Raw genomic sequence first — 24,738 nt, forward strand, 5'->3', positions numbered from 1 at the left:
TTTCTTTCTTTCTTTCTCCTTCTTCCTTCCTTCTCTCTCTCTTTTTTCTTTCTTTCTCTTTCTCTTCCTTCCTTCCTTCCTTCCTTCCTTCCTTCCTTGCTTTCTTTCTTTCAAAGCCCTTACCTTGCATCTTAGAGTCACTACTGTGTATTGGTTCTAAAAGGGCTAGGCAAAGGGGGTTAAGAGATTTGTCCAGGGTCACATAGCTAGTAAGTATCTGAGGCTGGATTTGAATTCAGGAAGATGAGTCTTCATGACTCGAGATCTGGCACTCTATTCACCTAGCTGTACTACTAATAACTAGAGCAGTCCCAAATTGGAATAGACTGCCTTGGGAGGTAGTGAGCTCATCAAGTACAGGCTAGATGAGTGCTTGGAAAAGGTTGTAGAGGGAATTCTTGGTCAGTATGAACTGGAGTGGGTGGCCTCTGACATCCCTTCTAATACTCAGACTTTCTGATTTCATAGGTTTAGAATTGTTTGATTTTTTAAAAAATCTGTTGAAAATTTTAAAAAATACCTTAACTATGGTTCTTTCTTAGCTATTCCAATCCAGTGACCATTATTTAATTGTTCTTTGATGACTGGTTATCTTCCAGAGAACAGTAGGCATCAATGAATGAACAGCAATTCTTAGATCTAGGAGGTCTACTTGGTGCACGAGACTGGGCAGGAAAAAAAACCTAAGTGCAGGATAACATTTTTTTTTTCTTGTTTTGGTTCATCTCATAAGTTTCTTTAAAAAATATTTATTTATTTGTCTCAGTTATATGTAGAAACAATCTTTGACAATTGTTTTTGGATATTTTAGGATTCAGTTTTTCTTACTCCTTTCACCCCCTCACCTCAGGCAGTAAATTGTTTGATATAGGTTATATCAGTACTATTCATGCAGTACTTATTTTCATATTGCTCATGTTATGATTGAAGTCACATATTACACATAAAATAAAAATCTCAGGAAGGAAATAAAGTAGAAGATGGCAGGCTTTGACTTGAACTCAGACTCCAACAGTTCCTTCTTTGGCTGTGGAGGGCATTTTCATCATGAGTTCCTTGTGATTACCTTGGAAATTTGCTTTGCTAATAATGGTTTAGTCTCTCACAGTTGATCATAGTAAAAGATTTCTGTTATTGTATACACTGTTCTGTATCTCACTGGTTCTGCTCAATTCACTTTGTATCAGTTCATATGAATCTTTTCAGGTTTTTCTGCACTCGTCTTAGCACATAACATATTATACCTTTTCTTACAGATTGTACTCTATTTTGTATTATATTTATTTGTGTACATCTGACCTTCCTTACAAAATTGGAACTTTACCGATTCAAACAACCATTGGTAATAAAAATGAGAAATAAGAAAGCAATCATAATTAACTTCAATTATCATCTTTTTCTTTAAAAGTTTAACTGACATAAATCAGTCGCCACAACAAGGAGGCCAAAATATGCCAATGTCTAGCACCTGATTTCTTTATGTTGTCAGTCAGGATACGGGTGGAACTAGAGAAGCCTAAGTCAACCCCACAGCCTCTCATAACATCAGCCAAAACTATTTAAGGAAGAAAAGTGTGGTACATACCTAGGACAATTTGGGGGCCACTCTGTCAAAAAGTTAATTGATCTGGGATCCATTTCTAGGCCTTTTGGGAGAGAAAAATATAGTTAGTTTTTAGGACTTTTGTGAGGAGCCCTTGAAACCCAGAAGAACTTCCTTTAAAAATGTTTAAAAATGTTTTTATACATTTTTTCAGTTACATGTAGAAACAATTTTTGACAATCGTTTTGTTTTAATTTTTTAAAATTTATTTATTTGAGCATTTTCCCTTGGTTACATAATTCGTGTTCTTTCCCTTCCCCCTCCTACAGCCAATGAGCAATTCCACTGGCTTTTACATGTATCATTGATCAAGACCTATTTCCATATTATTCATATTTGTAATAGAGTGATCGTTTAGTGCCTACATCCCCAATCATATCCTCAATGAACCATGTGATCAAGCAAATGTTTTTCTTCTGTGTTTCTACTCCCACAATTCTTTCTCTGGATGTGGATATCATTCTTTCTCATAAGTCCCTCAGGATTGTCCTGGATCATTGCATTGCTGCTAGTACAGAAGTCCATTACATTTGATTGGGCCACAGTGTATCAGTCTCTGTGTATAATATTCTCCTGGTTCTGCTCCTTTCATGGAGGTCCTTCCAGTTCACATGGAATTCCTCCAAATCATTATTCCTTTGAGCACAATAGTATCCCATCACCAACAGATACCACAATTTGTTCAGTCATTTCCCAAAGGGCATCCCCTCATTTTTCAATTTTTTGCCACCACAAAGAGTGCAGCTATAAATATTTTTGTACAAATCTTTTTCCTTATTATCTCTTTGGGGTATAAACCCAGCAGTGGTATGGCTGGATCAAAGGGCAGGCATTCTTTTAAAGCCCTTTGGGCATAATTCCAAATTGCCTTCCAGAATGGTTGGATCAATTCACAACTCCACCAGCGATGCATTAGCATCACAAATTTGACAATTGTTTTTTAATCATAAATTTCTAATGGCTGTGTGAGTACATACCTGCTTACCACACAAGAGCTCATCTTTCCCAAGGCCAGGCTGGCTTTGAGTCACAACCATGAAATCTTGGAGGTTGCCAGGTGAGGTTGCTCATCTTCCTCAAGCTTGCTATATTAATTTTCTACTCTTTCCAGGGAGGACCCATGGCGGGTGGCAAAGATGGTCAAGTCTTACCTTCAACAGCACAACATTCCCCAGAGAGAGGTGGTGGATACCACTGGCCTCAACCAATCCCACCTCTCCCAGCATCTCAACAAAGGCACCCCAATGAAGACTCAGAAGCGGGCTGCCCTGTATACCTGGTATGTCCGCAAGCAGCGGGAGGTGGCCCAGCGTAAGTAATAACTATTGGTATCTTTATATCTGTATGGTGCCCTGAATTTTTTGTTTCTATTTTGTGGTGTGTGTGTAGGGCAGAGGAGAAGGTAGAGACAATATCTAACCAATCAAATCAATGAGCATTTGCTAAGTAACTACAACAATTGTGCTGGGTATTGAGGATAAAGTAGTTCTTAACCACCTCAGGAAGATTGTAGTCCATGGGTGTCCATGCGTGCATATGTATGTATGTGGGGGGAGCGTGGGGGGCATATACACATATAAGTATATAAATAATACTACTAGCTAGTATTTATAATAGAACTTTAAGATCTGTAAGGTGCTTTAATGTTATCCAATCTGGTTCCCACAATCCTGAGATAGGTACTATTATTATCCTCATTTTACAGATGAGGAAACTGAGGCTGAGATGTTAAATGACTTGCCTAGGGTCACATAACTATCTGAAGCAGGATTTAAACTCAGATGTTTCTGACTCCACCTAATTGCTGGGCATATAGTATAAAATAAATGCAGGGTACTTGGTGGGAGCAGGGCAGGGAATGAAATAGTGGACTTTTGAAGAAGACAGATTGGGTGGAGGATAGTGGGAACTTGGGAGCTCCTTCTCTTTGTTCCTCATATCATACTCACTGGGGTATTACATTTTTTTTAAATTTTAAACTCTTAACTTCTGTGTATTGACTTATAGGTGGAAGATTGGTAAGGGTGGGCAATGGGGGTGAAGTGACTTGCCCAGGGTCACACAGCTGGGAAGTGTCTGAGGCCGGATTTGAACCTAGGACCTCCTGTCTCTAGGCCTGGCTCTCAATCCACTGAGCTACCCAGCTGCCCCTGGGGTATTAACATTTTTAAAAAATTTTATTATCATCCCTAACACATTTCCATATTGGTCATTGTTGTAAGAGCACACTTGTAACAAAACCAAAACCCCCAAATAAAATCATAAATGCACTGATGTGAAGGATCATCTGCTTTGATCCACATCCATCTGACTCCAGCAGTTCTTTCTCTGGAGGTGGGTAGCATTCCCCATCATAAGTCTTTCAGGATTGTCCCAGATCATTGCACTGCTGAGAGTAGCCAAGTTTTCACAGATAATCATGGTCCAGTATTGCCCTGGTTCTGCTTATTTCACATTGCCTCAGTTCACGTAGGTCTGTCCAGCTCTTTCTGAAATCATCCTGCTTATCATTCCTTACAGCACAATAGTATTCTATCACCATCATATACCACAATTTGTTTGGTCATTCCCCAATTGATGGACATTCCCTCAATTTCCATTTCTTTGCCATTACAAAAACAGCAGCTATAAATATTTTTGTACAAGTAGGTCTTTCCCCCTTTTTTATTATCTCTTTGGGATACAGATCCAGCATTATAGAATCCAAGGATATGCAGTTTTATGGTCCTTTGGACATACTTCCACATTACCCTCTAGAATGCTTGGATCTATTTGCAACTCTACCAATAATGCATCAGTGCCCCAATTTTGCCACACCACCTAAAATTTACCACTTTACTGTCATATTGGCCAATCTGATATCTACCTGAAGTATTTATGGTGATAATGGCTAAGTATCAGGAAGGCTCAGGGCATAGCCCTGTGTTCCTACAGCCTCAAATCATTGTCCATTTTTGTTACTCTTGACCTGTGGCTGCTCATCCCTCCTCTAGTTGGGAGAAGAAGCCTCAGTTTCTCAAGAGCTGTCTGGCCACCTTCTGGAGCTCTGGGAAAAGGGCAGACAAATATTCACCTTATTCAAATGAAGGAAGGCAAATAAAGACTGAAGGACCCCAGCAGGTTCTAGGGTCTGCTCAGAGTTCTGCATATCCCACAGAATTCACCCACGCAGGACAGGGTGTACTGGCTGAGGAGCCCATGGGAGATGAGCTGCCCACAAAGAAGGGGAGGAGAAACCGTTTCAAGTGGGGTCCAGCCTCTCAGCAGATCCTATTCCAGGCCTATGAGAGGCAGAAAAACCCCAGCAAGGAGGAGAGGGAGGCTCTGGTGGAAGAGTGTAACAGGTAAGGGTTATGGGTGGCTCAGGGATTTGGGAGCCCTCCCTTCTCTGGTCCTGTCCCTGTCCCTGTCCTGACTCAGGTATTGCCCAAGCCCCTAGGGAGGAAAAGTAGATGATCACAAACTTTCCAGGAGAATCTTCCAGGCACAGATTTAGATGCTGTGGAGTTACTCTCTAAATGTGGGATCCCTCTGACTTTGCTCCCACCTCTCCCTGCTTCTCCCCCCAACCCAAGCTTCAGCAGGGAGGATTCACTGAACACTCAGTTTGTTAGTCCTCTTTTAGAGGGGAAGCGGCTCCTGCTCCTGCTTCTCTGGAGGGTACCCTGCAGTCCTGTAACACTTTTTGGATCCCTGGATAGGAACTTACTGGTGGATAGTCCTAAGCTGTAGCTGCCCTGATGATCTAAGCCAGTGGTTCCCAAACTTTTTTGGCCTCCTGCCCCCTTTCCAGAAAAAATATTACTTAGTCCCCTGGAAATTAATTAAAAAAATTTTTAATAGAAATTAATAGGAAAGATAAATACATCTGTTGCCATCACTGCTCCTGTGGATCACTGCAGCACCCACCAGGGGGTGGTAGTGCCCACTTTGGGAATCACTAATCTAAGGTCAAGACTGCTCTGTTTGGTCCCAGAGGGCAGAACTAGGAACAGGAAGGAAGGAATTAAAAGCAGTCTTAATCAATGTAGCAATTTACAGTTGGGTGAGTTTGGGCTTCCTTAGGAAGTAAGGGGTTTTCCTTCCCAAGTGCTAGTTAGCACTTCCTGATCCAATAGGGATAGACCATATGAGCCAGGCTCTTTCCCACACTGAGCTTCTGTAATTCAGAGAATCTTTAGAAGTGAAAAGAGTGAGAAGGGAGCTGGAGGGAGCTCTAGCAATAAGGCTTCCCATCTGAGTGAGCTAAGGACACACAGATGGTGGGTTCCCCTTTGCCCTCTCCCCCTACTCCTCCATCTCCCCATAATCCTCCCTGTGGAGCTCACCAGGACTGGGGTGATGCCCCCACAGGGCTGAGTGCATCCAGAGAGGAGTCTCCCCATCACAGGCCCAGGGCTTGGGCTCTAACCTGGTCACCGAAGTGCGTGTCTACAACTGGTTTGCCAATCGGCGGAAGGAAGAGGCCTTCCGGCACAAGTTAGCCATGGACACGTTTAGTGGGCCCCAGCCTGGCCCGGGCCCTTCACTCTCTGCACATGGATCCCCTGGCCTGCCCCCACCTTCCATCTCCCCCAGCAAAGTCCATGGTAAGTGCTGGCTAATGCTGATGTGGGGTTGGGGGAGTCTTATTTTTGGGTCCCCAGAGGACTTCGTGTAGAGGAAGTGGGCATGGGATGGGGGAAGAGTGGACAAGAGAACTGAGAAAGGACACAGGGAAGGGTGGAGAAGAAGGCTCTGGGGACCCGGGCATCATCTTCATCTTCCCACCCAGCTTCAGGTGTTCGCTATGGCCAACAGCCGACTAGCGAGGCAGACTCCTCAGGGGGCAGCGGCCACGGAGGGGGCAGCATGGTGACGACTCCCACCATCCTGCACCAGATCTCCCCACCAGGCCTGGAGCCCAGCCACAGCCTGCTAAGCACTGATGCCAAGCTGGTGAGTGTTGGCTCAGCCAGAGCCCTTCTTTTGGCCTCTCTGGCAGCCAGGATCACTCCCTCTCCTGCTCCATGAATAATAAGGCCAGTTGGTGTCCCCATGCCACCATTTTGAGGTAGGTGTCATCATTTTACAGATGAGGAAACAGGCTCAGAGAGGGGAATGCATTTCCCTAGTGTTACACAGCTAGTAAGTGCTGGAACTTGGGTCCAATTGAGTTCTGGCCTGACTGTCCTTTCCTGGATATTGTGCTGCCTCTTCTGGTGGAAACCCCGCTCAGGGGGGACCTGCCCTATCCAGCGCACAACAGGAGGGAGGAATGCCCAGGACAGCTCTGGGTAGCCTCCTTCCTTGGCAGATTGTCAATTCAATTCAGCTCAGTTCAGTTCAACTCAAGCATTTAAGCACCTACTGGGTACAAGTTGCTCTGCTAGCCACAGGGAACAGAAAAACAAGGCAGTACTTGCCCTCGAGGAGCTTACATTCTACTGGGCTCAGGAGACTCGACAGCATTGTCAACAGCATTCACATTATCATCAGCAATAACAGCATTTATTCATTCATTTATTCATTCACTCGCTTAGTCAATGAGCTGACAAGCATTTATCAAGTGTCCATTTTGTGCCATACCTGTGTGACAGAAATAAAGAGAACAAACGAATCTGCCTTCGTCAAAATGAGATTCCTTGAACACACTGTTTTGGGCCCAGGGCTGCAGGGATGTACCTTCCTCAGTCCTTGGGACTATTTTTTTTTTTTAAGCTGGCAATAGCCTGGCAACCTATTTTTTTTTTTTTTAACCCTTACCTTCAAAGTATCAATTCTAAGACAGAAGAGTGGTAAGGGCTAGGCAATCAGAGTCAAGTGACTTGCTCAAGGTCACACAGCTAGAAAGTGTCTCAAGCCACATTTGAACTCTAGATTCCAGTCTTGGTGCTCTTATCTGCCATGTTACCTAGTTGTTCCCAAGCTTGTTCCCATTATTTGAAGGATATCAAAGAGACTGAAGCCTACGTCCCTTCAGCTGCCTATATGGGGCTGCCACCAAGGTAATAAGAATTATAGAAGAAAAAAAATAAAAGTGGGATAATGACTTTTTATATAATAAAAAACATGATAGTAAGAATATTTCTAAGAAAAAGCAGACCTATGGAATGGTGACGGCATCAGTAAAGGGAGCTTCTGGTGAGGGTTTCCTTCTAGTAACACAGCTTCAGCTCCCAGGCTGTACTGTATACTGTTAGAGGGCTGGGAAGGGGCACAGACAGTGACTCATACAAGGGCACACAGCCAGTATGTATCAGAGATGGGATGTCAAAACAAATCTTCCAAACTGTGAGGTCAGCCCTCTTTCTGCTATGTCAAACTGTCTCCCAAGAATACCCTTTCTAATTAAAAAACAAAAACAAAACAAGGCAGCTAGGTGGCTCAGTGGATAGAAAGCCAGGCCTGGAGCATGGAGGTTCTGGATTCAGATCTGGTCTCAGACACTTCCTGGATGTGGGACCCTGAGCAAGTCACTTGCCTAGTTCTTACTGCTCTTCTGCCTTGGAAGCCATACTTAGTACCAATTCTAAGATGGAAGGTAAGAGTTAAACTTTTTTTTTTTAAAGTACTTTCCTCCCAATAACTCTATGAGGAGTGCAGGGAAAAGAGGATTATTCCCCTATTATAGACAGGAACACCAAAGTCCAGAGAAGTTAAGTCAGTCAGCAATAGGAATCAAGATGCAGTGGGTCACAGTTTCATAAAGATTGTGAATTATTAGGGATATTAAAGAACACAAAACTGACCCCTTTTAGAGATGAGGAGACTGAGGTCTGGTGGGAGAGGGATTTGTCCAGAGCTGTGTGGGGAGTTGGTGGAGTTAGGCTTTGAATTCAAATCTCATGACTCCCAATCTAGAGTTCTTTCCATTTACCATAGACTCAGATTAAGGCTGGAGTCCTACATGGAACTAATATTCCTGAGAGAAATTCCCCTGTTGCTGGCACATCAAGTTTTCCAGAGGAAGGGGGCTACAAAATGGGGGAGAGAGGGATGATGGGGAGATGGAGACAGGTGGGCCTCCTTGGGGTTTCACGAGCTGCTCCCTCTCATCCACCATGTTGGCAGTTCTCCATACCAGTTGTAGTACAGACTCTTCTCTCATCCAGGTCTCAGCATCTGGGGGGACCCTTCCCCCTGTCAGCACCCTGACTGCCCTGCACAACTTAGAGCCAACGCCTGCAGGGATCAACCAGCAGCCCCAGAATCTGATCATGGCTTCCCTCCCCGGGGTCATGGCCATTGGAGCTGGCGAGCCGTCTTCCTTGGGCCCTACCTTCACCAACACAGGAGCTTCTACTCTGGTCATTGGTGAGTTGGAGTCAGGGTGAGGGGGGTGGAGGCGGGGAGACCCAGCCCCAAGGGTTCAACATGCTAACATGGCAGGGGGCCTTAGAACAGGGAATGTTGGAGCGGGGAGGGGTCTAAGAAGAGAGAATGTCAGATGCAAATTCTGTGATTATCGTGAGTAATCCGGATAAAGGGGGAGAAGAGCTCTTAAAGGCAAACATGGAAGAGAAGCATGCCAAGGTGAGACCTGATGAGACTGTGGGAGTGTTCAAAATGTCCTGGCTGGTCCTTGTGGGCGCTGCCTTGGCCCCTTCATCTAGGGAGGATTCTTTAATTCTGGGCTTCATGGCCTAGGAGAGAAGTCAGGAGTCAAAAGGCCTTGACGTCTTCATGCCATTTGGGGATCAGCTGGAGAATCTGGGGGTGTTTCGTCTGTAAGAGATGTCATCGGGGAGACAAGAGAACTGCCAAGTCATCACTGGGGAAAGACTGGCCTGCTTGGGTGTAACGTAGACCATATTCTCCTTCAGTTGTGGGTCTCGGGTCCTTTCCGACTCTGAAATTCTAGGATTGCAACAGGCAGGGATGAAGGGAGGATGCACTCGAGGCCTTGGGCCTTTGTGAATCATGTGCTCTGAGGCTACCACTACTGGGAGGATGACTAGGAAAGGAAGCGGGGTGAACAAAGGCTGGAAAGAGCCTGCATCTCTGCTGTGGAGGGTCTTACGTGTAGGAGAGTTTGTATTTTATCCTAGAAGGGATAGGGAGCCAGTGCAGATCTTTAAGCAGGGGAGTGACCTAGTCTGGGATATGCCTTATGAAGAGTTTCGGCAGAAGCGAGATTTGGAAAGAGAGAATGGAGCCGGGAAGGCTTATAATTACATTACCTAAATTTGACACATTATTTTAGATTAGATTACCCGAGTGGAGCCCCAGCCCCAAACCCTGTAGGGATCTCTGTTCCTGGGCCGCTTGGGTCCTACTTAAGATTCTGACCCAGAATGCTTGGCTACATTTGTGCTTCTCATTGGATCTGAGGGCAGAAGGAGAATGAGGAATCAGCTACTGAGTGTTTCTCCCTTTCTGTGTTCTAGGCTTAGCCTCCAGCCAGGCACAAAGTGTGCCTGTCATTAACAGCATGGGGAGTAGCTTGACCACACTGCAGCCTGTCCAGTTCTCCCAGTCACTGCATCCCTCCTATCAACAGCCACTCATGCAACAGGTGCAGGGCCACATGGCCCAGAGTCCCTTCATGGCCACCATGGCCCAGCTCCAGAGTCCTCATGGTAAGGGTCCTGGTCCTCTCCAGAGTCCATTCTCTCCCTTTTCTGCAGTTCCTTGGTTGAGTCCCCCACAGTGATGGTTGTGGGAACAGCTGGGAAATCCCAGCCTGTCTGGTCTCTCAGGGGTCTTAGTGACCAGAGACTGCCCTTTCCCTCTTCGGTCAATCCCGTGCTCCAAGAATGGGATCTTGGGTGCCCAGTTGCAGATAAAGTTTGAAGCACTACAAATGACCATATTACTAGCTTACTTTAGGTACTGTCATTCCCACGACAAACTAAAGCACTTTACAGTTTATCTATACCTCCATTCTTCTGTAAGTAGAAACCTTTTCAGGCCATTTTTTGGGTCCACTCAGAAAAGACAATGCATCACCAAAGTCTGTCCCAGCCAAATTAGGATCTCTGGTCCTTCCTTCCTTCCTTCCTTCCTTCCTTCCTTCCTTCCTTCCTTCTCTTCCTTCTCTTCCTTCTCTTCCTTTCCCCTTCCTTTCTGTCCTAGTAGCAACTCTAAGACAGAAGGGCAAGGCCTAGGCAAATGTAATTAAGTGACTTGCCCAGGGTCACACAGCTAGGAAGTATCTGAAGCCAGATTTGGAACCTGATCCTTCCACCTTCAGGCCTGGAGCTCTGTCTCCCGTGCCACCTAACTGTCCCCATCACTGTTCCCTGTGGCTTCTCTTCTCACTTTGATTCCATCACAGCCCTCTATGGTCACAAACCTGATGTCGCTCAGTACACACACACTGGCCTCCTCCCCCAGACAATGCTCATCACGGACACGGCCAATCTCAGTGCACTTGCCAGCCTGACGCCCACCAAACAGGTAAGGAGAAGAGGGGATGGCATCCCCCTTTCACCCTATGATCCCTGTCCAAAGGTCTAGGGCCTCTCAGCTCTGGCCTTATTTATCTCCCTGACTCGGTATCTCTTTCCCTTAGGTTTTCAGCTCCGACTCTGAGGCCCCCAGCGAGTCTGGTTTACACACCCCAGTGTCTCAGGCTTCGACCATCCACATCCCCAGCCAGGACCCAGGTATCCAGCCCCAGCCTCAGGGGCATGACTTCAGTACCAGTCCATCTGGAGAAGGATGTTCCTTCTTCCACCCCATCCCTTCTGGAGGGATCACCCAATGGACAGATGTTTGCTGGGAGGGAAGAGGCAGTGGGGGTGGAGGTGGGGGCATGGGAAGTCAGATGACTTGGATTCAAATTCTGACTCTGCCTTCCTTACTGTGTGATGTTGGGCAAGTCAGTGACTCATCCATAAATGAGGGGATTGGATTGGAGGGTCTCTCAGGCCCAGTCTGGGTCCAAATCCCAGGAAATTTTGGGGAGAAAGGGGAAAACGAGAGCGGTGAGGACATGGGAAAAAGTGCAAAAGAGATTAGAGTCCATGTTAGCTGGGAATCATAGGGTCTTAGCTAGAAGGGACCTTAGGGGTCATAGAGTCCAAACTGCTCATTTTATAGGTGAGGAAACTGAGGCTGGGAGAGGCAATAGGATTTGTATAGTTACACAACTACGATTTCAGGCAGGATTCTAACTCAGGTCTTTCTGACTCCAAATTCAGCCCCTATCTATTGAGCTACCTCAGCTAGGGGTGGAAGGAGGAGAGTAGGGGAAAGAACAACCTTCCCCAAATGGGAGGGATGAAGGGGGAGAAGCAGTTCCTAAGAGGCTGGACCGGGTCACTAGGAATCTTCCAGAGGCAAGCCAGAGGATCACAGATGCAGAGCTGGAAGAGCTTTGTTGGGGAAGCCCTGGCACGTGCGCAGAGCCAGCACTTGGGGAGCTGCTCTGTTCTCCCTCTTCCCAGCACTGGAGGACATTTTTTGCATGCCCCACCCCTCTGTCCAGCCACCCAAAGCAAACACTTTCTTCTCTGGGCACTAGGAAAAGGTGGCCAACCCTGTCCTGGAGCTTATCTAATTCAGCCCATTGATACTGTAGATATGGCATCTGAGACCCCGAGAGATTGTCCTAGTATTGGCTAGAATTTACCTAGGTTTGCAAAGCACTTTTCATGTATCATTTGATGCTCACAACTTTCAGAGGTCAGAGCTATTATTATCTCCTCATTTTACATATGAGGGAACTGAGGCTGAGAGAGATTAAGTGACTTATACGGGGCCACCCAGCTAGTTAGTGTCTGAGGCAGGACTTGAACTGAGATCCTCCTGTCTCTAACGCCTAACTCTAATTAAGTAGCACTAGGCCTGGAATTGGGAAAACCTGAGCTCAAAACCAGTCTCAGATATTAACTAGCTGCATGACCCTGAACAAGTCACTTTACTTCTGTTTGCCTCAGTTTCCTTATCTGTAAAATGAGGATAATAATAGCACCTATTTCCCAAGGTTGTTGTGAGGATGAAATGACACGATATACAGTGCTTGGAACAGAGTAGAATCTCTATAAATGCTAGCTGTCATTATCAGTATGACTTAGGGGAGGTCACTTCATTGTGCCCCAGTTTCCTCATCTGTATAATGGGAGGAGGCATGGTACTCTATCCCCTTTGAAGCCTCTTCCTGCCTCTGAGGTAGGTCCTGGCCTGGAGGGTGGGCAGTGGAATGGGGAAACTCACTGGCCATGCTTGCCTCCACAGTCTCCTCCAGCAGCCTGGTGCTGTACCAGGGTTCTGACTCCACCAACAGCCATAGCCAGCTCCTCTCCTCCAATCACAGTGTCATTGAGACCTTCATCTCTACACACATGGCGTCTTCCTCTCAATAACCATGGCGACCATCCCTGAAGATGCTGCTCTGTTGGGGAAAGGCATCTCCCACTGAAAGGGGTCAGAGAAGCCAGAGACCCTTAGGCCTCTTCCGACTCCCCTCCAACCTTCACCGCCACAATGGGACAAGGACCCTTGGGAAAACTCTTTCATGAGCTGAACATCAGAAGGAATCCTGGTAACCCTGACCATCCAGATCTCTGCCAGCTTTGAAGGGTGAAGAGGGCCTTGGACAACACATACCATGTCATAGAATGTTAGGAGGGACCTCACAGGTCATCTAGTTCATCTCTCTCATTTTAGGGAGGAGGAAACAGGTCGGAGGGGTGAAGCGATAGGTGCTCCCTGGGCATAATGTGCCGGAGGCCACATAGCTAGATGACAGCAGAGCTGGAACTCCACCAAGGCTGCCCGCCTCAGTCTTGAGCTCTTTTCCCTAGTTCACACTGTCCTGGGGACTCCAAATCACCAGTTCTTTGGGCCTGCCCTGTTTCCCCAAGCTCAGCCACACTGGCCAGTGTCCGAGCCAAGCCGGAGGGATGGAAAGGGTAGGCTCCAGCTCTTCCAGAGCAAGGCTGTACCACCTACCTTGTGCCTACAAGCATAGGCTGGGATGCTTCACTCTGGCCACCTCGAGGTGAAGTTCTCTGGATTTGGCCAGCACCAAGCAGAAAGGGTGTCTCAGCAGGATCCCCTTCCCAGCCACACTCCTCAGCAAGAGTTCCTGCCAGCTTTGACTGAACCACGATCACCAGTGCCTTGGCAGTCTATGCTTTCATGTAGGCTTTGTTCTTCCATCTCTTTCCAGGCACAGCTTTTCATTTCTTCCTTTGCTCAGTTCTATCGAGCCCTTCTGCGGATGTCAATTTGTGGGCCTGGATTCACTTGGGGGAGGGTAGCTCCTGCTTCCCCTATCTACCATTCTGGGGCCTTAGCAACATCGTGACTAAGAGAGATGGGAGTGCTCCTATGTACTAAGGCCAGGGGACAGGACTATCTGGGGGAGGCAGTTCCATCTGGCAAAAGGGAGAGGGCCAGAAGGTAAGAAGGAGGCCAGGAGAAACTCAACATTTGCTCCCAGAAAGACAACACTATTTCTGAGTGGAAACTAGACTGAGGACTTTAGCCATCCATGTCTCAGTGTTGCCATAGGCAAAGACCTGCCTCTTGGCTAAGAGCTCTGGTTGTATTCACAGTATGACCTGTGCTTTTGGGGACCCCCTGTGCCTGTGGTTCCTGAATAGGGACTGGAAGAGAATGAACAGGACACAGAAATCTCTGCTTGCTTCCAAGCAGGGGGTGAACCGACAGATAAATAAATAAATAAATAAATATGTATTTAACTTTCAGCCAGAGAGTTTTTGGTTTCTTCACACTGTCTTAGGGGGCAGGTGGCAGAGAGATTCTGGGGGTGGGGGCCAGACTAAAAGTGTGACCAGCTCAGTTCTTTTTTTTTTTTTTTTAAGCCCTCACTGTCTGTCTTCGTATCAGTTCTAAGACAGAAAAGAAGCAAAGGCTAGGCATTAGTGGTTAAGGGTCACATAGCTAGGAAGTGTCCGAGGCCAGATTAGAACCCACGTCTGGCCAACTCCAGGCTTGGCACTCTATCCACTGTGCTACCTAGATGCCCTTATTTCACTTCTTTTTTTTGAAACCCTTATCTTCTGTCTTAGAATCAAAGCCCTTTAAAATTATCATATTCTTTGATTCTCAAAACTCTGGGGGGCAACTGGGTAGCTCAGTGGATTGAGAGCCAGGCCTTGAGACAGGAGGTCCTGGGTTCAAATCTGGCCTCAGCCACTTCCCAGCTGTGTGACCCTGGGCAAGTCACTTGACCCCCATTGCCTACCCTTACCACTCTTCTGCCTTGGAGCCAATACACAGTGTTGACTCCAAGACGGAAGGTAAGGGTTAAAAAACAAAACAAACAAACAAACAAATCTCTGGAATGATGAGTATCCCCATTTTATAAGTGAGGAAACAGAGGCGGACAGTGGTGAAGGGACTTGCCTGGGGTCACACAGCTCGTAAGTGCCTCAGGGTGGATTTGAACTCAAGTCTTTGACTCCAGGCCCAGTGTGCTATCCACTATGGTGCCACCTAGTTGCCTCTGTCTCTGGGAGAGAGAATGACTCCATGATTGTACTGTTCCAAGTTGAACTCACCTAGAATGAATGGGGTCATAGAATGCATGAGATGTGTTGAGTCTGGCCCCACATCTGGGGATATTATAGAGATCAATCAGAATAAGCTTAATGCCTCTTCCATACAGTAATCCTTTGAATTCTTTGAGACAGTTGTCTCATCCCCAGGTCTTATAGGGTCATAGCATTAGGGCTGGAAGAGACTTCAGAGGCCATCTGGCACAAGATCTGCATTTTTTACAGTTGAGGAAATAGAGTCAGAGGTGAAGTGACTTGTGCAGGCTCACACAGCTAGTAAATCTCTGAGGATACATTTGAACTCAGCTCTTCATATCTCTGAGTCCAGTATTCCCTATATTATACTATCTCTCCAGGCTGAACATTCCCAGTTCCTTTACTCAGTCCTAGAGTATAAGCCTTCACTGTTCTGGCTGCTTGCTTCTGAATGTCCTCTGGGGGGCCCTTCATGTTGTCCAAGGATAAAAGAGGACAGAGGGACTGGCACCTCGCTAGTCCTGCACTCAATGCCTCTCTTGATGTGGTTTTAAGATTTCATCAGCATTTCTTGATTTTTGCTACCCTGGAGATGCAGAATTTCCAGACGCTGGAAGTTATATTAAAACAATTTTTTTAACATGGGAAAGATGGAGGACTACTAAGAGGAAAAACAGAATTTAAGGAGAATCAGAACTAAATTCATTGACTTTTAGACCTGGAAGGATATTCAGAGGTCAGAGACCAACCCCCTTTACAAATTCAGGGTAAAGCTCTCTGCAGAGTGGAAAGAACATAGTAAAATGGGGGTTTGGGCTGGAGGATTCCTAAGGTCCCTTTCCAGCTCTAAAGCCTGTGACTGTTTGCTTGAATAGTTATAGTGACAGGGAACTCTTTACCTTTCAAGGCAGTTCAGTTCTACTGCCATAATTCTTTATTCAAGGACATTTTACTTTCCCAATTATATGTAATTTTTCAGCCTATTTTCCAAATTAATCAGATCCAGATTTTCTGTCTCTGGCCCCCTCTTGGAGATGGTAAACAATTCGATCCATGTATTATCATGTGTTTCTAATCTTTTCAGAGTTCAACATTTCTAGAAATGAAAAGCTGAAAGTTTTTAGAAAAATGATATATTTTCAGAAAACAAAAAAAGTCCACGGGGATGTGTAGGGTTAAAGAGTGGGGAGGGAAAGGTGGGAGGCGGGAAGAGCATACACATGGAGTATTTTCCCAATGATTCAGTCATGACTGGGTCTGGAGCCTCTCTAGCTGTTAGTCTCTGTGTAGCTTCAGGGATGAAAAGGGCTTCTCTGAACCCCTCTAAGGTGACTCTTGGCCAAGTCCCCTGCCTAATGCAACAGGAGCAAGATGAAGGGCTGTTTTGGGTTCAAAGCACCAGAGGCCCACAGGCAACAAGACTTAGGAGGCCCCCATTCTCATGTGGCTAAAGGGCCTCTCAATGAGTCCAGTGATCTGTATGGCAGCCAGGAGCCTGGGGGACTCTGCTGGTGCTTCCAAGACATGAAGAGAAGGTAGGTAGGAAGGAAAGGGGCCCAGAGGACAGAAGATGGTCAGAAAAGAGGGTGTCGAGGGAAGGGCTTCTCTGAACCCCTCTGGGCCATTTGAGTGGGACCTGCCAAGTCCCATGCTCCCGAGGAAAGGTGTCCTCTTTTTTGGGCAGACCCGGCTGGGGAGGCAGGAGCCAGCCCCTATGAGAGAGTCACTCAGTGCCACAGGCTGCTTGGTTCTTCTGTGGTGGGAATGGCAGAGTTTCACTGTCTTCCTTCCGGTTTTTCTTCTTTCTCTTCTTTTTTTTTGTGGTGAGTGGTACATGGTCCCCATTGGGCTGGGCCTTTCCTCTTTCTGGCTCCTTCTCCACAGATACTCTGGGACCAGCTTCCTTCCCCTGCCCAACCTGTTTCTTCTTCTTCTTCTTCTTCTTCTTCTTTGGGGTCTGTTTCTCCTCGGGGGTGTCCTGGGCAGGAAGGGCTCCATGCCGGAGAATGTCTGTCCCAGACACGGCTGCCTCCTGACATCTCCTCCACTCTTCGTCACTGTCTGACCCACTGCTGTGAGATAATCAGAGTCGGCTCTATTTGAGAAGGGGTTGGTCTTCCTGGATCTTGGCCAACCACCCCCTTGAGCCAAGCTACACCTTCTCAAGTTTCTGCCAGGGCAGAATGCTAATGGCAGCAACTAGGTTTGAAAAGAGCAGCATTTAGGGTGAAAGCTTATTAGCTTAGTGGCCTTGGGCTAATCAACTGATCTCTCTGACCCTTGATTTCTTCATCTGTGAAATGGGGATACTACCTGTTATGGACAGATAACACAAGTTTGTTGAGAGGATCAGATGAGACTATATATATATAAAGCCCTTTATAAAACTCTAAGCTGTTAAGAGAACTCTTCCTTAGCCTGTACAGAATAGGTTTTGCTTTGGGGGCACGCTGAAAGGCCTGGCAAAGGCAGGGAGTCAGGAGTGATTGTCTCACCTGGACCTGGAAGGAGGCCGCTTTCTCCTCATGGTGGGAGGACCTGAATCCTTAGGGCTGCCTGGGATGGATGTGAAGAAAAGGCGGAAGCCTGGAATGCCAGAGAGTCAAACAGATGAGAGTGAGCCTCAAGGTGGATTGGGGCAGGTAGGGGCAGCAGCTCCAGGGAGAGGGTCAGATGGATAAAGGAGGGGGCTGGGCACTCACCGTCATCCTCCCCAGGGGGCTCTGTCTGCGCAGGAGTCTGTGTGAGTTTGGGTCTGGATTCCGAAATGGTGATACAGCTAAAGGAGAGAACACCTGTGACTGAGCTCGGAACCTTCAGCCATGGCTTAGGGCTGGTACAAAGGACAATGCTGGACAGAGACTAGATGTGTCCCTGTTGGTCTCCACTGTCCATTGGACTGGGGGGGTGGGTGGTGGTGTGTAAGAGTGGAGTGGGGCAAAGCAATGGGATAGGACCTGTGATCCCACTGAAACAGGGAACTCTCAGCCAGTTAATTACTCCCAAAACAGGTTGGCAGGCACCTGGTGGTTTATAACCAAGGAGAGTTTAGAATCGCCTGAGGTTCAGTGACTTGTCCAGGGTCAAACAATCAGTAAGTGCCAGAGATGGACATCAGCTGAGGTCACCCTTACTCAGAGGTCAGCTCTTTATTTATTATCCATATAATCCACTGATAAACATTTCTTAGGGACCTGTTCCATGCCAGGTACTCTGTGATAAGGGCTGGGGATACAAAGAAAGACAAGCAATGTCCCTATCCTTAAGTGAGGCACTCACTGTCTCATGGGGGAACAACACGAAAGCAAATCTCTACCAATGAGCTAATGACCCCATTATAATAACTGACATTTATTTATACAAGTTTCAATTTATTTACATATAAAATTAGATGTATTATATAAAATACATATTGAATATAGAACACACACGACATGTATAATATATAATTATATCACATGTAATTATGCTTTATGTATTTATATATATGTAAATATATGTATAGCTCTACATATACAAAAAGAATTTTTATTTATAGGCCTAAAGCATCACTTTAAGGTTACAAAGCATTTTGCACCCATGATCTCACTTGTTCCTCATGATAGCCTGATTAAGTAGCTCCTACAGATATTATTTATTTCCATTTTACAGACGAGGAAACTGAGGCACACAGAGGTTAAATGACTTGCCTACTAGTAAGTATCTGATGGTGAATTTGAAGTTAGGTCTTTCTGACTCCAAGAGCAGCCCCAGGTGAATTTCACAGATTGAGAACGTATGGCTGGATGGTACCCTCCCAAGAGGAAGGCACGAGACCATGGAACTTCCAGAGTGACAGAGAAGGTAATGATCTCTTTAGAGAAAAATCCACTCATAGATCCCAACTAGTGCCTTTAGAGCTATTCTTTCCATCCCTGGAAAGTCCCTCTGGCTCATGGTTTTGGAACCATGTGTGAGAAGAGGCAGCTGGTGATGTCTCAATGCAAAGAACCCTGGGTCTGGAGTCAGGAAGGCTTGAATTCAAATCCAGCCTTTGATACTTTCTAGCAGTATAACCCTGGGTAAGTCACGTCACTTCTGTTTGCCTTAGTTTCTTCATCTGTAAAATGAGGATACTAATAGCACCTACCTCCCAGGGTTGTTGTGTGCTCAAAGGAGATCATATGCATAATGTACTTTGTAAACCTTAAAGCAACACAGTATCTAAATGTTAACTATTACTGTCATTTTAGGACTTAGGATTCTTAGAGAGGACTCAATCCAAAATATGTTTTAGAGATGAGAAAGTGGAAATCTAGAAAAGTTAAAACAAATTATCTGAGGGTCTCTAATTCCAAGAAGTAAGAGTCCACACTATGGTAGGTCAGCCCAGGGGGTTTCAGTGAGAGAGAAAACAGCCACCTGTTCCCTTGCCCCACCAGCCTCACTCCACCAGTCCCCTCCCCACTCTGAGAGGTCAGTCTCCAGGCCTCTGAGCCAGCCATTCTGTCCTCAATGCCTCCTCTAGGTAGGGAATGCAAAGACCCAGAGATCCCTGGCCCCAGAGTGACCACAAATCTCCCACATTATCTCTGGAGCCAAACAGCAATTTCCTAGGAATCATCTTTCACCACAAGTGGATTAAGGCTAGGGAATGGTGTTTTGGGAGACCAGGCCTGATTCTCTCTGACAAAGGCAGAAAAGAGAGGGTATGGCTGTTCTTGATGTCAGGCCTGGTGTTAAGCATCCTTAGGCCCTCTGTAGAGACCTGAGCTGCATCAAAAGCTCTAGCCGAAGACTTCAGATAGACACAAATGATAAATACACAGGATTAAAACCATGAGGGGTTACAATAAGCACCAGGAAAGGGAATGCACAGAGGAATAGGATGAAAAATCAATGGAAGTATTCATCTGTCATGCCCAAATCTAAGTCTTTTAAGTTTGTTTCTATTCTATGGCACTGTCTGTGTCTGCATATAGTAGGGGTTTAATAAATATTCACTGACTTTTGCTTTTGTTCTTCTGGCCTTCTTCCGCAATCATTCTGGATTGGGGGACCAGAGGGCATGACTTTGGTTACCTGTCCAAGAAGGCTCCCAGTTTTTTTGCTACGTGAACCCGGAACTCTGGGGTGGTCTGAAGCTCATTCCCATCTTGCTCATGGTCATCCACCTTCAGTCTGCAACAAAAACCAAGGAACTTGAGCCCCTGACTTGAGGCTCCTTGTACCAGATATCACTGAAACCCCCTAGGCCCATGTTGGTGAACCTATGGCACATGTGCCAGAGGGGGCTGTTCCTTTCTCTCTCTCTCTCCATACACGCCAAAGGACATTTCTCACATTACCTGCCCCTATACCCAGCAGGAGCGCTTCCTCCCTCCCCTGTCTAGGGTAAAGTAGGGGGCTTACATGGGGTATGAAGGTTGCAGTTTGGGCAGTTGGTCAGTAAAAGTTTTGCCATCACTGCCCTAGGCTCACCCACCACAGTGTGGATCATGTTTCTTGGAACTGGAGACCTCAAGCTCCATATGCCACAATACCTGAGGCTTGGTCGGGCAGCTGGTAAATTGTCTTTAGCTGTAACCTCTGGAAAGAAAAGGAAATTGAGGTGTTTGGGACAAGATCTTGGCCAAATCATTTCCTAGTTTTGGGGAAACTTTCTCATTTGCAAGAGGAAGAGCTGGGATCATTCAAATTCCTTCCAATTCTGACATTCCCTATCCTGAGGCCCCTCTCAGCAATGATATTCCCTGTTCTAAGTCCCCTCCCAGTTCAGACATTACCTGTCCTAAGGATTGATGGTCTAAGAACTTACAACCATATAAATATATATAAATATATAATCTAACTCAACAAATACTTATTTAATACCTGCTTTTGGTTTGGCTGTGTGCTAGATTTTATTTTATTTAAAAATGTTTTAACAATTTTTTTTTCATCGTACATCTTGGTCCCTCTTGTTATGAAATGTATTTCTTTATATCCTACCAGAAGACAATAGCCCCAAAATGTAGTTTGCCAAATTCCCAAAAAGAATTTTTGTAATTTATTTTAAGGTTAAAGCTAAACAATAAGGACCATATTATCTACTTTATATTTCCTCAGAAATATTGCACTGGGTTATGACTTTATTATTGGATAGGCTGGGATGGACAGAGCTGGGATGAAGACTTAGGTCTTCTGCCTGTTGTGCCAGGCCTCTTTCCATGACAGAATCACAGAATCATCACAGAATCTTAAAGGTGGGAAGGCCTTTGGAAATCAATGAATCCATATTGTTCAGGAGACAGACACATAAGGCTAACCTTGCTTCGTACACCGGACAAGACCCCTTTTCCTGACTCTAATTTTTGACCTTTTCAGAATTTGATTCTAAAGCTTCCTCATGAAGTAGGCAGAGGAACCTAAGTAACAATGCGGAAGGACTGGTATTTGTGGAGAGCCTAGATGGAGCAAAGTGTCCAGTTACTGGAGTCTGAGGTCCTGGATTCAAATTGGCTTTTGCTGTTTACTGCCTCAGACCAGTCACCATAATCATCCAGAGAGAGATGGATTAGATGATCTCAGGTCCTTTCCTCAGTATCTTTGATTTCATGAAAGGCCTGAAGAGTCCTGAGTTCAAATTCTACTTTGCTACTAATATCACTGTATGATCCTTCTCTGTGCTCTCTCATCAGAGGCATCCCTACTCTAATGTATTCTATGCCTCAGTTTCCCATCTGTCAAAAGAAAAAGGTGGCTAGGGGTCCCCTGCCTCAATTTCCTCATCAATTAAATGAGAAGCATTCTCTCTGGTAGTGCAGGGCATGGTCTACGGCCCCTGCCTCAGTTTCTCCATCTAATAATCTGAAAGGCAACTTCCTTGCTCCCCTGTGTCCTATGGCTTCTCCCTGAGTTTCTTCATCTGTCAAAGAACAATGGCGGCCTCCACTGTCGGGCAAAGCGTGTCCTACGGCCTCTGCCTGTTTCCCCATCTATTAAATGAGAAAGGTGACCTCCTCGCGTCTGTTTTCTGCCAGTTAAATGACAAGGAAAACCCTCCCCTTGCCGGGCAGGGCGTGCACGGTCCGTGGCCCCCTGCCTCAGTTTTCTGAGGAGGGGATCCTCCTCGCTTGGCCGCCCGGGCGCTCAGTCAGCCTGCACAGATGCTCTTCCCCCTTCCCTTTCCCTTTCCCCTTCCGCGCCCACTCTCGGGGCTTCCTACCCTGTCCCCGCTCTAGGTTCGGCCCCCAACCCCAGGCCGGCACGGCCGCCTCCCGACACCGCTGCAGCTCCTCTGTGCTGTCCTCGCTGCTGCTTTCGCTGTCGCTCACATTCCCCCTGGGCGCAGCCATTTTGGTCTGCTGCAAAGTATTGTGGGTCATCCTGCTGCTCTTCACCATCCTTCCGCGGCTGCCCGTGAAGGCGGGAAGCCGCGCGGGGCCTTCTGGGGATTGTAGTTTTCTGGCTCAGAGTCCCTGGGGACGCTAAACCTTTCCCGGCATTCTTTACAGAGAACCCGACTGTCCGGTGGAACAGTGGATAGAGTGAATAATGAGCTGGAAATCAGGAACACTCAACTCCTACAATTCGAATCCCACCCTAGATACTTACAATCAATGTGACCCTGGGCAAATCACTTAACACTGCTTGCCTCGGTTTCCTCCTCTGTAAAACGGCAGTCCACTCCAGTACCTTTGCCAAGAAAATCCCAAATGGGTCACGAAAAGTTGGACGGGACAGAAAAATGACCAGGCACTGTGCTCAGCGCCATCGATTCAAAAAGAAGCGAAAGAAAGACTCTGCCCTCAAGGAGCTTATAATCTAATGAGGGACCCAACATACAGGAAATATATAGAAAGCAAGCTCTGTACAGGATAAATAAGAACTAATCAGCAGAAGCGCTAAGAGAAGCTGTGCAAGGCTTTCTCCAGAAGGCAGGATTTTAGTTGGTTGGAATTTAAAGGAAACCAGGAAGGTCAGTCCTGGGAGAGGAAGAAGGAGAGCTTTCCAGGTGTGGGGAATGGCCCGAGGAAAAAATGTGAAGAGATGGAGCATCTTGTTCATGGATCAGCCAGGAGGCCAAAGCCACTGGATGGAAGAATGTGTGCTGGAGAGTGAGGTGTGAGATCCCTAAAAGCATAGGAAGGGGTTGGATTATGAAGGACTTGGAATGCCAAATAGAGCATTTTGCATTTGATCCTGGAGTTCAGGCATTTATTTATCCAAGAAAATTCAGGTAGAAGTGGGGAGAGCTCCCCTAGCCATATATATGAGATTCAGTTGAAGGAACTGAGGATCTTTAGTCTGGAGAAGAAAAGAAGCAGAGGGACTAGGACATATGCCTTCAAGTAACTGAAGGGCTTTTTTTGTAGAAAAAGGATTATGCTTGCTTTGCCATATCCTGCCTGGTGGGGAGGCCACCTTTCTCATTTGACAGGTGGGGAAACTGAGGTAGGGGCCATAGGACACACCCTGCCCAAGCTGGTCCAGAGCAGAAGAGGGGAAGATACAAAGACAGATTTCAGCTCAGGGTGAGGAAAGACTTTCTACCAAACAGAATTGACTAAGAATGGAATGTGCAGCTTTGAGAGGTAGTGAACTCTCTTATCACTGAAGTTCTCCTAGCAGAGACATTTTGTTTGAATGTTATAGAGAAGATTCTTTTAAATTTTATTTTATTTAAAGTTTATTTAATTAATTAATTTAGAATATTTTTCCATGGTTACATGAATCATGTTCTTTCCCTCCCCTCTTCCCTCCCCCCTTCCATAGCCAATGAGCAATTCCACTGGGTTTTATGTGTATTATTGATCAAGACCTATTTCCATATTAATAATATTTACATTACAGTGATCATTTAGAGTCTACATCCCCAATCATATCCCCATTGAACCATGTGATCAAGGAAATGCCTTTCTTCTGTGTTTCTACTCCCACAGTTCTTTCTCTGAATGTGGGTAGTTTTCTTTCTCATAAGTCCCTCAGAATTGTCCTGGATCATTGCATTGCTGCTAATAGAGAAGTCCATTACATTCGATTGGGCCACAGTGTATCCGTCTCTGTATATAATGTTCTCCTGGTTCTGCTTCTTTCACTCTGCATCAATTAGAGAAGATTCTTGTAGAGAGGTTCTTATCTGCCTTGAGATATTCTGTGTCTCTGGGAGATGCATAGCAGAGAGAAAGATATATTTGGAATCAAGAAGACTTGGGGTCAGATTCTTCCTTAGGCACTTACTAGCTATATGACCTAGGGCAAGTTACTTCTTTCTGGGCCTCAGTTTCTTCAACTGTAAAATGAGGGAAGTGATGATGGCCTTAAAAATCTCATTTGGCTTCAAATCTATGATCCTGTGACTTCTTCCTCTAGGACTGTGAAAGACACTTCTTTTAAAACAAATTTAAATTTATTTATTTTTAACATTTATCAAAAATTTTTTGAGTTCCCAATTCTCTCCCTCTCTCCCACCTCTCCTCTACCCACTGAGAAAGCAAGCAATATATCAATTATACATACAAAGTCATGCAAAACCTATTTCTAGATAAGCCATATTAAAAAGAAACACAACAATGAATGCTTTAATCTGCACTCAAAGTTTATCAGGTGTCTCTTTGGAGGTAGATTGTAGACAAAAGGGTCCTTTGGAATTGTTTTGCTTCGTTGTATTGATCAACTTATTCAAGCCTTTCAGTTCATTAATGTTAAAATATTGCTATTACTCTGTTCAATGTTGTCCTTTGA

The 24,738-nt window shown here is 45.9% G+C and overlaps 2 protein-coding genes across 3 annotated transcripts in view; one reads left to right on the plus strand and one right to left on the minus strand.

Moving 5' to 3' along the window:
• Positions 1–14,488, plus strand: part of HNF1A (HNF1 homeobox A) — a 61,474-nt gene extending 46,986 nt beyond the window's left edge. Inside the window, exons 2-10 of the mRNA XM_044685451.1 lie at positions 2,708–2,914; positions 4,761–4,947; positions 5,957–6,192; positions 6,378–6,541; positions 8,698–8,899; positions 9,973–10,164; positions 10,863–10,984; positions 11,100–11,193; positions 12,767–14,488. Of these exons, the coding sequence (XP_044541386.1) occupies positions 2,708–2,914; positions 4,761–4,947; positions 5,957–6,192; positions 6,378–6,541; positions 8,698–8,899; positions 9,973–10,164; positions 10,863–10,984; positions 11,100–11,193; positions 12,767–12,894 (1,532 nt within the window). The 3' untranslated portion in view covers positions 12,895–14,488. The remainder of the gene's footprint in view (positions 1–2,707; positions 2,915–4,760; positions 4,948–5,956; positions 6,193–6,377; positions 6,542–8,697; positions 8,900–9,972; positions 10,165–10,862; positions 10,985–11,099; positions 11,194–12,766) is intronic.
• Positions 14,489–16,599: 2,111 nt separating this feature from the next.
• Positions 16,600–22,349, minus strand: C1H12orf43 (chromosome 1 C12orf43 homolog). 2 transcript variants are annotated; one of them, XM_044658847.1, is made up of 6 exons: positions 22,220–22,349; positions 20,556–20,601; positions 20,095–20,193; positions 17,736–17,812; positions 17,529–17,619; positions 16,600–17,102 (listed from the first exon to the last, which is right to left on the minus strand). In XM_044658847.1, exons 1-6 carry the CDS (start codon positions 22,347–22,349, stop codon positions 16,757–16,759), a joined length of 789 nt encoding a protein of 262 aa, XP_044514782.1. In that variant the 3' UTR covers positions 16,600–16,756. The 2 variants fall into 2 exon arrangements, with proteins under 2 accessions (XP_044514782.1, XP_044514781.1); XM_044658846.1 differs by having other exon boundaries at positions 16,601–17,105.
• Between the last annotated feature and the right edge of the window lie 2,389 nt (positions 22,350–24,738).

Source organism: Gracilinanus agilis, chromosome 1, assembly GCF_016433145.1.
Source record: "Gracilinanus agilis isolate LMUSP501 chromosome 1, AgileGrace, whole genome shotgun sequence".
Taxonomy (NCBI): Eukaryota; Metazoa; Chordata; class Mammalia; order Didelphimorphia; family Didelphidae; genus Gracilinanus; species Gracilinanus agilis.

Coding starts and splice junctions, on each gene's coding strand:
- C1H12orf43 (XM_044658846.1), bottom strand. CDS start 22,349: ATGGCTGCGCCCAGGGGGAATGTGAGCGACAGCGAAAGCAGCAGCGAG. Junction 20,602..22,219: donor GAACCTAGAGCGGGGACAGG/GTAGGAAGCCCC, acceptor TTTTCTTTCCAG/AGGTTACAGCTAAAGACAAT. Junction 20,194..20,555: donor GCTGCCCGACCAAGCCTCAG/GTATTGTGGCAT, acceptor TTTTTGTTGCAG/ACTGAAGGTGGATGACCATG.